A 10,566-nucleotide genomic window follows, 5' to 3' on the forward strand; every position below is an offset into this window, starting at 1 on the left:
GGTGTTTGGGGCAGCCCCCCGGGGGTCGCCTGCACGTGCTGGCACTGACCAGCTGTGGGTTGGGGGGGGAGGGGGGCAACATCCTGGGGAGTTTTCCAACCCCCCCGCCTCGGTCTTTGGCTCCTGGGGGGGTTTGGTTTGGGTTTCCAAATGGCGGAAGCAAAGCAGCTGGGAAGGGAAGAGCGCAGGGTTCGTGTTGCCCTCCTGATCTCCCGACATCAGGAAGGGAGGTGGCACTCGGTTATAAAGCCACTTGTCCCCAAGCTGTCACTGCCCCAGCGCCTGCACGGCGCTGGTGAGAGCACTGAGGAGCTCTTGGCTGGAAAAATCCCTCCCCTGGACGTCTCTGCGTTGCACCGAGCAGCCCTGAATCCTGCCCTGCCGTCACTGAGCCCCGCGCTAATCCGCTGCTTCCCTAATCCTGTACGTGATGAACAAACCATCCTAAATAGCAACTGTCAAAGGCCCGATATTAGCCAATGTAAGAGGGCTCAGGGGTGGCAGCAGCTCAGAGGTGATGTTGTCTGTGTGTGTTTACCTGCTCGCACTGACTCCAGGCACCACGTACGTCTTAAATGCTTTGGATTGTCCGGTTCCAGGAGTCAGGCTGCATGGGACGTGAGGGAGAAACTGTGACTTGCCTTTAAGGGTCTCAGGTGACAGACAAGCCTGAGCCCACGAGCTTTCTTTGTGCTCACCATGAGGAAAGGTGGCACAAAACTCACAGACCCCCCTGCAAGCTCAGCTAACCCTCAGGCTGCCAGTTGCTTTCTGACAGCCCCAGAGCCTGAGTGAGGAAAACCGGGTGACAGATTTTACCAGACTCACATACACATTCCCAGCGACCTGGAAGAATCTTCAAGTGCTGCAAGGCCAGAAAAAAGCAACAGACTGTCAAAACAGACTTCTCTAAAATTACTGGTATGCTTCAGAACAGATTTTCATTGGTGTGCTGCTTTTTTTCAAGCAGTATCCATGTGAAGTGACGTGTGTTTTGAAGGACTTGTTTGTACTGAGGGGACTTGCTCCAGGATCATGATCACTGCCTGCCTAGGAGGGAGCTGTGGAAAAAGATAAAAAGCTGTGTTCTCTAACTTGGGTTTTCATCCCTGTGCAAAAACACTGAGGAAAACAAGCTGGTAATAAATATTTTGTTATTTTTGACACAGAGCTGGTAAGCAGAAACGGCTGAAGGGCCTGCAGAGGCTCTGCCCCAGTTGCTGAGTCAGGCTGTGCATGCCAGGCAGCTCAGCTGTGCTTAGGGCTGCACAAAGCCTGGTCCCAGCCTGCTCTGGTAAACAACTGCTATCACCTGAAATAGGTGTAGTCCAGGGCTTAAGGTGAGCCAAAGGTTCAAGTAGCTCCTGGACAGAAGGAAGCCTGGTAGTACAAGAAAATCACATGAACAGACACTAAGAAAGGGTCTGCAGCGATTTGAAAAGGTTTTAAAATGCAGTAAGAAAAGCTGCCAGAGCCTAACAGATAAGCTCTGCTGTCCTGGTTCTAACAGTTCAGACAAACACCACCTCAAACGCCCAACTGCCAGAAAGGAAGAGAGGTCCCCTTGTTTTCACTTTTCCTCCTGTGATTCCTGGAACTTGGCTGTGCTGGTGAATACAATATGGCCAGATGGAGTTGAAAATTGGTACTGCTGCTCTTCATGTGCCATCCCTGCAAGTTTACTTCTTTTGGGTGATGCTCAAGTGAGAAACCTTTGCTGTATCTTGTTACTGTGGCTGTGTTAACCTTGCTGTGGCACAAGGAGCTTTCAGGCAGTGCTGTTCACAGCCCGTGGTGCCCTGCTCTGCTCCATCACACGCTGCCATCCTACAGCCAGCAGTGTGTATGTTCTCACACAAGAGCTCTTTTAATTGCTGAGGCCTGCCAATTGCCCTCACCAGGCTGGTTTTATTTCCCTAGCTATTGATGAGTACAAGCCCCTGGATGCCACCACAAACCCATCTCTGATCCTGGCTGCTGCTCAGATGCCAGCTTACCAGAAACTTGTGGATGATGCTGTTGCCTACGGGAAAAAACTTGGCGGGTAAGTAGAGAGGTTGGTTTTATCTCAGTAGATCTGTATTTAAGATGCCTTATTTATACAACTAGTGTTTAGCACTACTAGCAGTGTACTGAGGTTTTGCCCTCAGGCACTTGTGGCTGTATCTCCTGCCCCCAAAAGCCTCAACCCTTAAAGAAGAATCTCTCAATGCTCCTTTCAGAAGTGCTTTGAAGTGCATCTCCATTTAGTTCACTCGTGGCCTTCTAGGGCTGCTCAGGAAAACACTCCCAAGATACAGCATTACAGGAGATGGTGTCCAAAAGCTGCTGGTGGTGTGGAGAAGGCAGAACATAAACATGCAGCAGAGCAGAAGTGGCTATTTGAACTCTGGAATTTAATGTTAAATGGACTGTGAAATGTGATCTTCAAATCCATGGCAACATGTCAATGCACTTTTTTTTTTTCCCCTCCTACGGAAGTAATTTTGCTCCTTGTGGCTTTCAGGTCAGAAGAAGAGCAGATCAAAAATGCCTCTGACAAACTGTTTGTATTGTTTGGAGCTGAAATCCTGAAGAGGATACCTGGTCGTGTGTCCACAGAAGTAGATGCAAGGTTGGCTTTTTTTCCTCTGGGTTACTCTGGATATTTGTACATACAAAAAGAGACATGATGTGAGTTGGAGACAGATGTTCCTGACTAGACAGCTCATTTATCAGACTAGCAAGGGTTAATACTTGTTTAATTAGAGCATGGAATTCCCTTAGTTTGCTTCACTATAACTGTGACAAAACTTTATGAAAATAAGCAATGCTGAGCTTGGGTTTTTTGTAATCTTCTTGTTTCTTAAGCAAGAGAATCCTCATGCTTCCAGTGCACTGAGTCCTGCTCCTTCTCTTCTGTGTGATAATGTCTTCTCAATTTACCAGTTTATTTCAAGACTTGGGTAGGATTTGTCTGTTAAAACCTGCTTGTTGCCAATTCACTTCTAATGCTCAGCTTCTGTGTTTGTTATGAAGAACTCAAAAACTTCAGTCCATAATTATGGAACCACAGAATGGTTAGGGTTGTAAGGGACCTTAAAAGGTCATCTAGTTCCAAACCCCTTTTCTCAAGGAAAGTTATCTTGAGCTCTGGATCCTCTGAATCAAAGAGTAGCAGTGCTATCATACACCTCCTTGATGGGCTCCCAATCCAGCAAGTATCTCTGAGAAGAAAAACCTACTGTTGGCACATAAACACTGTTATAATTGACAATTTTTTTTCAGTGGGTCTTGAGGGGGAAGGGCATTAAAAAAAAAAGTCAGTTTTAAGTAGTCCTGCTCTTGTTTCAAAGGTTGTCCTTTGATAAGGAAGGAATGATTCAGAGGGCTAGGCGCCTCATTGACCTTTATAAGGAAGCAGGGATTGGTAAAGATCGTATTCTCATCAAGCTCTCCTCAACGTGGGAAGGAATCCAGGCTGGCAAGTAAGTACCTGATGTGCTGATTCGTGGCATGTTTCTGCCTGTTCACAGGCACCCCACAAACACCTTCTGCCCTCAGTTGTTTTGAAAGCCTTGCCCCCGGAAACCTGTCACCAGGGCTGTGCTGCAGGGTCCTGTTGAAATAGGAAAGGTTTGTTCATACAAGGCCACAAACAGAGTTTCCTGAAATCTAACACTGAGTTCCCTGCACTGAGTTCAAGGAACAGCATTAAATAAAGCAGAGTCTGGCAGCACAAAACATTTGCTGTTAGCTTAAAACTTTGAAGATTACAAACTGTCCCACATTGCTAATTCAACTCAAGAAAGGCAGCAGTTTGAACCTGCTAACTTGTTACTAGAATATAAATTCAGTAGGTGAGCAAACTGCTGTTTTAAGCCAGCCTGTGTCTGCAGGGTTCTGGAAGCAGAGTATGGGATTCACTGCAACATGACCTTGCTGTTCTCCTTTGCTCAGGCAGTTGCCTGTGCTGAAGCTGGAGTTACTCTGATTTCCCCATTCGTAGGACGGATCCTGGATTGGTATGTTGCCAACGGAGAGAAGAAAACCTATGAGCCTTCAGAGGACCCAGGTCAGCTTTCCTTTCAATGGGCATTTTGAAACTAAAACAGCTACCGGTTCCAACTGCAGTTCAGTGGCATAAATCCACTTATGAAAAACTGGTTTTGAGCACATTTCAATTGATTTTTAGGAGTGAAGAGTGTCACTAGGATCTACAACTACTACAAGAAGTTTGGCTACAAGACTATTGTGATGGGTGCTTCGTTTCGAAATACAGGAGAAATAAAAGCTCTTGCAGGCTGTGACTATCTCACCATTTCACCCAAGCTCCTGTCAGAGCTCAGCAAAGAGTACGTCAAGTTAACGCCCACACTCAGTGTCAAAGAAGGTAAGTCCACACAAGGCCACTCTTCTGTACCACAGGCTGGCTCAGCCTCCCTTTCTTCTCCACCAACTGGAGTTGTGGTGGGTTTGAGTGCATGTCAGTGCTGTGCACCCCCTGCTGAGAGGGCAGGGAGAGGAGGAGGGGGAGCTTTAAACTTCATATGCTTGGGATGAAATTTTACTGAGGATTAGCAAAGATGCCCAACCTGGTTTAATCCTATGTTAATATTGAATCAGGGATGCAGTTCTTTCTAGACATGCCAAGAGGCTGGTTTTCCTTCCAGAAACTCTAGAAATGAATCATCTGCGTGATGGAGTGATTTGATCCAGTGCTGCTGTGCTTTGATGGCTTCGAATTATGTTCCCATTGCACTACTCTTCCTTTTCTGTAGCCTTACAAAAATGCTGCTTTACCACTTGGGAAATGAGGTTTGCGCACAGCTGCATAGTCATGGGTTGGTGCTTACAGGGGCTGGCCTGTAGGAGTTTATCAGCTGAGCTCTTGTTAGGTGCCTGCCAGAGCATCAAAGGCTGAATTGTTCAGCATATTTGCTCAGAATGTCTCACTGCAGCAGGGCTGCTGTGGAATTCTTTATTCTTTGGGGTCTGAAAGTACTGTACCCATCAGGAGCAGATACAAGATGACCACATACACATAAACATGGTATTTTTAGAGAAACTGATTATCTAGGCTACCTTTGACACCTCAAAACCAGATCCTGGAGCATTTTCAGTCTTGCATCCTCCTGTTGAGAGTGGCATTTGAAATTTTTCAGCAGCTGGAGAAGGTCAGAATCTTGAGCCTGTTCTAGGAAGCCTGAGTTTTTGTATAATAACCTGGTAAAATGGTTCCCTTTCACAGCCCAGGCATGTACACTTGAGAAGATCCACCTGGATGAGAAGGCATTCCGCTGGCACCACAATGAAGACCAAATGGCTGTGGAGAAATTGTCTGATGGGATCAGGAAGTTTGCTGCAGATGCAATTAAACTGGAGAGGATGTTAAAGGTAGATGTCACATCATGCTGCCTCTTGTCACCTCTCATTTTCCTCCAAGTGCTGCAGCTAACCTGCAGTGCCTTCTGCTGTGGCTAAGGATTAGGAGCCCGTGAGCATGTCAGGTCAGGTTTCCACACGGGCAGCACATGTGCTGTAGGACAGACAGCCAGCAACCTGGGAACTTGGTCAACTTCACTGCATCTCAGGAAATAATTTACACATGCCAGATGGAGAAAGCCACACCTGCTGTTTGAGGGCCAAGGCAGCATTCAGACTGGCAGCTAATCAAGATAACAACACTGCTGCTCAAGTGAAGAGCCTCTGAAGTCTAAGGCTAAACTTGTTAGCTGTCAGCAGCAGAACCAGACATGTAAATAATCTTCAGTAGTGAACTGGAAATAAATCATGTTTGTACTTGGCACTAAGAGGCACCAAGAACAGATATGCTGAGTGTAACCAGGCCATGTGGATGTCTTCTGTCACTTCATGGAGAGGCTTTCCAGTGGGATTAATTGATCTGTGTGCTTTGGGGGGAAAAATACACACCAAGTACACTTGATCTAGACACTTGTTGGCTGACAACTGCTTGCTAGTGACTAAAGCCTGCACTGCTAAAGCAGTTCCCAACCTCTCAGCTGCTTTTTGTTCCTCTCTCTTTCTAGGAGCGAATGTTCAGCGCTGAAAATGGGAAGTAGGAAGATGGGGAGTTTCCCAAGTGGTCCAGGCGGAATGAGTGGCTCCCCTGAGGTCAAACAGATGTACAAATGTCTTATCTGTAAAAGTCTAATGCCATGTATGGATAGATTTGTCTCATGCTTTTTTATCAATTTGCACAGGGGCAAATAGAATTCCAACTTTTTTTGGTGGCATTTTTGACAATATATGCAAATTAACACAATTTCCTTGTAATGTGTTCATTTCACTGCTGCAGGAGACCCCTGACAGTATTTTAATTCATCTTTTTGTATTAAATTCCTCATTAAACCTACAGACCTAACACAATAGGAAAGCAGTTTTGTATTTCGTGCTGTTTTGCTGTGGCTGAAGAGAAGACACAGGTTTCATAAGCCCTCCTTGGTACAAAGCCCACAAGTGCTCTTATAAGACACACACAGAAGTGTGTGTATATATATATATTTTTTTTTTTTAAATAATATATATATACACACACTCTCACATATTAAACCAGCTAGGCTCCAGTCCCTTCCTGTCCCCTTTCTGCAGCCAAGGTGGCAGCAGTGAAGACTGACTGGCTGGCAGTCCTGGTAACTGCCATCATTAGTATTCCAAGGCTATTTGAACAGGGCAGGAAAGCTGCATCATGAGCAATTTTTAGGAATTTTGTCAAATGCCAGTTTTGTTTCCACTTGCCCAAGAGCCCAAAGCAACAAGGTAATAGCAAAAACAGGGAACCCAGGGCAGCTGAAAATACCCCTGTGATTACAGCACAAGTTACAAATGCCCTGATGTTCTCCAGGGCTCCACTTTCAAAATCGAGTAACTAAATCTCTCAAGCTGTTACTAAATAATTTGACAACTGGTTAATCCGAGCTGACAGGGAGCATGTGGCTACAACTCACGATGGTCTGTTAGAGCTTTGCATATTTTTTTTTGAGGATTTGCTGCTTTTCTTTATGCAATAGTCATGGAATTGCTGCCAACCCTACCCCATTTTTTTTTGTTTGTTTTAAGCTCTCTCATCCCCTCCTTTCCTCATTGTTCTTAAGCTGCTGCTTTTGTGCAAGACAAAGAGCTGTGTGGCAGCCTTCCCTGGGAATGACCTAATCCTAGGGCAGCAATTACCAATGACAGGCCCTTCTGGTAAATTGGGATGCATGTGATAATATTTCATGCTGTATTTCATTAAGACAAATTAAATATGTCTGTTATTAGTTTACATAGGTCCAGTTTCATCGAGAATAGGCAAGAGGTTCCTGTTTGTATGTCGACACAATTAACTGTTTCCTGATTAAGCTGCCTGAACTTAATCTCTCAAAAAAGCCCCAAACACCACAGCACTAAGGCTCCAATATTTATACACACATGCTACATCCCAGCTCAAGTACCACAAGAAAAGCCAAGGGAACAATTTATCACTAACACCTGTAAGTACTGGTGAGACAGGCCACAGTAGGAAGCCACTGGGCTGGCTGGAGGTGACCTTTTTCCTTCCTTTCAAAGGTCAAGCAGCATTAAGAGCTTTACCCTGCCCCACCTCCCTCCCGTGTGCCCCACAGCCACCTGACCCACCACCACAAGTCCAAATGTGTGCTGTGATCTAGGTCACTACAGCCATTAGCAACTGCTCAGAGTGTGTGTCCTGCTGGAAAGGAAACTGAACCTCAAGGACACCAGAGACACCAAGCACAAGTCTGCAGGCTTTGGATCTGGCTTTCTCAAAATCTGTTTTCTGCCCCAGAACATGAGATGAGGAAAGGCCCAGCTTCTTAGCAGACCACAATTTCCAAAACAAGTTTGGCTCCAACCGTTAACAGTTACAAAAGCATGAAGTCATGACTTCCTCAAGCAAGAAAATGAGGCTTTCATCCAGTCCAGAGCTATGTTTCCCTGGCACAGCTTTAATAAGGCTGCACAGCACCAGGGTGAGACTGACAGCTGCAGAGATGGGAGACCACTGAGAGCCATGGCAAGTCCCAGCCATCAGAGCTGACTTCTGAAAGGTGACAATTCACGAGCTGGCACTTCAGCATGCCTCCTGAAACCTGCCATTACAACACTCAGAGCAGATGACAGGGTAGCATGGGGATACTCAGCCATGCAAAAATATTTCCCCACGGCAACAAGCCCACTTAATCCAGCAAACTGAACATTAAACACGTCACTGATGGAGAGCTCTAAGTATGTCCCATTTTCTAAAGAGGAAGATCTGGGGCTGTAGAATTGGCAAATAGAGAACATTGACCTCTCTAGGCCTGTGCAGTTGCTGCTGGTCTCCCTGAAAAATGGAGCTTTCTTCACACTCACTGACAGGTACAGCCTATAACTCCAGCTGGATGATTCTGAGCCTGCCACAGCTTGTCTTGCACCACGGCAGGCATGTCCTCATGCCTGACTTCTTAGCAAAGGAATTAGAAGGTATTTTAGGGCCCTGCTGCATTCTTACAGGTGGGAGGTTCAGGCATGATTCTCATGCAAAGTGCTGCATGAAGCTGAGTTCACACTGACCCCGGCTGGTCAGTCCTCAGACCAGCTCCCTTCTCAGTGAGACACAGAGAACTTTTCATTTACCAACCCCTTGGTATCAACGGGAATCTTTTTCTTGGTTCATTTACCCAAGTCACTCTTCTGAAATTTTTACCTATTTGGCATTAAAAAAATCCCAAAGCAATGAAGTGCTGCCAGACAGCCCTGAGGCACCAACAGATATTTTCTGCAGGACAGGGAGAGCTACATGCCAGTTTCTCCAAACAGCTCAGCTGTGCATCTGCAGCTGATGTACAACCATTTCCCTCCATCTGTCCTGGGCTTCAACCTCAAAAAAAAGAGACAAATCCAGAAGCAGCTGGATTTGACAATAGCTCTTTGATAGAGATGCTTCTTCTCTCACAACCAAAACCAACTCAGTTCATCTGGACCAAGACTGGATCCTAGGAACACAACCTGGTGATCACACCCCAAATGGATGGCAGTTATCTAGGGGTTAATCCTGCCCCAAAAATTCTTTGCAATCCAGTGCCCTTCCTCCCACTCTGCTTGCAGAATGTGAATTCTGCTGTTTCACAGGACTTCTGTATTAGATCTTCTTAGGAAGACCTGCCAAGTCATGCCTGGTGAATACAAGCAGGGCTCCACTGAAACCATAGAATCATGGAATGGTTTGGGTTAGAAGGAACATTAAAGATCATCCAGTCCCAACGGCCCTGCATGGGCAGGGACACCTCCCACCAGACCAGGTTGCTTCAAGCCCCATCCAATCTGCCCTTCAACACTGCCAGGGATGGGGCAGCCACAGCTTTTCTGGGCAACCTGTTCCAGTGTCTCACTACTCTCACAGGGAAGAATTTCCTCCTAACATCCAACCTGTATCTCCCCTCTTCCAGTTTTGATCCATTACCTCTTGTTCTCTCACTACAAGAACTAGGAAGCAAATCAGAACTGAAGGAATCCAGGGTTACTCTGACTTCCATTCTGCAGGTGGTCTGCTGCTATCTTTTCAACCTGCATGAAAAATGGGATTTTCCCCCATCATCAGCAAATTTGCTGTTTGCACACCAAGCATCACAGCACAGGTGATACTCAGTTCCTGAAGATGTCAACCCCTCACACAGATAAACATGACCCACATGTCCAGGTGCACTGTCACACTGGAGCCACCTCTGCCAAGCGACTTGTCTTCTAATAATGAAGTATCCAAAGTCATTCACCTGAGAGCTGCTTTCATCATCTCCCCCAGTCCTACCAAGTGCCCTAGAGAGTTCTTAAGTGGGTTTCTTCCCTGCTGCTGCTGCCTCTCTCACACTCTAGCACCATGTAGACACATGGATGTTAGCATGAACTGACCCAGCTCCACCATCCATGTCTTTAGCCCACCACTTAACACTGACCACCCACAGCTCCCTAACTCCTTTGCTGAGCTGCGAGGCAGGACACAGCTGCCTGGAACCTCCCTTATTTACAATTTAACAACATCACAATTCTGGCTAACTGACAACCCCCCTTCCCTACTGAGGTTGTGCCAATCAGAGCCCCAAGACCAATGCAATGGGCCAAATCCAAGCCCTCAAACAGCCCAGAGCCAGCAGAAGCAGCTATTTCAGTCCATGGACTGAAGCCATCACCATACGCTCACCTGCCAGATCCCTCCATCCTGCACTTCAGTCAGGAATCAAGCCATTCCCATCAAAAAGCAATTCTCTTGATTTCTGTGGCTACCAAACAGCTTAGAAAACGCCTGGAAGGTGCCTGGTCTCTCCTCTGTGGATAATCCTGCTGTCCTGGGGAGCACATCCTCTGTGTGCCTCATACCTGGGCTCCTTTTAGCCTGGGCTCCTCCTCTGAGAACACAACCCGGGTGGGTCCCTTCCCAACTGAGAATTCCAACAGAGACCCCTCAGGCTTTTCCAAGCACATTATGCACATTATGGACCCACTGCTTCATAAAAAAACAAGCAATCAAAACCAACGGACTTCAAGCTGCAAATGCCATCATGTGTATAAGTCATATTTGACACCATGTCT

General features: G+C 46.5%; 1 protein-coding gene across 1 annotated transcript; it reads left to right on the forward strand.

The window, feature by feature from the left end:
- The first annotated feature begins 1,904 nt into the window (after nucleotides 1–1,904).
- Nucleotides 1,905–6,264, forward strand: TALDO1 (transaldolase 1). The gene is made up of 7 exons (XM_009993547.1): nucleotides 1,905–2,044; nucleotides 2,507–2,614; nucleotides 3,336–3,467; nucleotides 3,879–4,054; nucleotides 4,175–4,372; nucleotides 5,231–5,376; nucleotides 6,030–6,264. The coding sequence occupies exons 1-7, from the start codon at nucleotides 1,986–1,988 to the stop codon at nucleotides 6,060–6,062; spliced, it is 852 nt and encodes a 283-aa protein (XP_009991849.1). The 5' UTR covers nucleotides 1,905–1,985; the 3' UTR covers nucleotides 6,063–6,264.
- Nucleotides 6,265–10,566: the final 4,302 nt, after the last annotated feature.

This window comes from Chaetura pelagica, unplaced genomic scaffold (assembly GCF_000747805.2).
Source record: "Chaetura pelagica isolate M959 unplaced genomic scaffold, ChaPel_1.0 scaffold613, whole genome shotgun sequence".
NCBI lineage: Eukaryota > Metazoa > Chordata > Aves > Apodiformes > Apodidae > Chaetura > Chaetura pelagica.

What these genes read in the sequence shown, in the direction of transcription:
- TALDO1 (XM_009993547.1), top strand. Translation starts at nt 1,986, where the DNA reads ATGCCAGCTTACCAGAAACTTGTGGATGATGCTGTTGCCTACGGGAAA. An exon ending in TCCACAGAAGTAGATGCAAG is followed by an intron (nt 2,615 to 3,335) that starts GTTGGCTTTTTT and finishes CTTGTTTCAAAG; the next exon opens with GTTGTCCTTTGATAAGGAAG. An exon ending in GAAGGAATCCAGGCTGGCAA is followed by an intron (nt 3,468 to 3,878) that starts GTAAGTACCTGA and finishes CTGTGTCTGCAG; the next exon opens with GGTTCTGGAAGCAGAGTATG.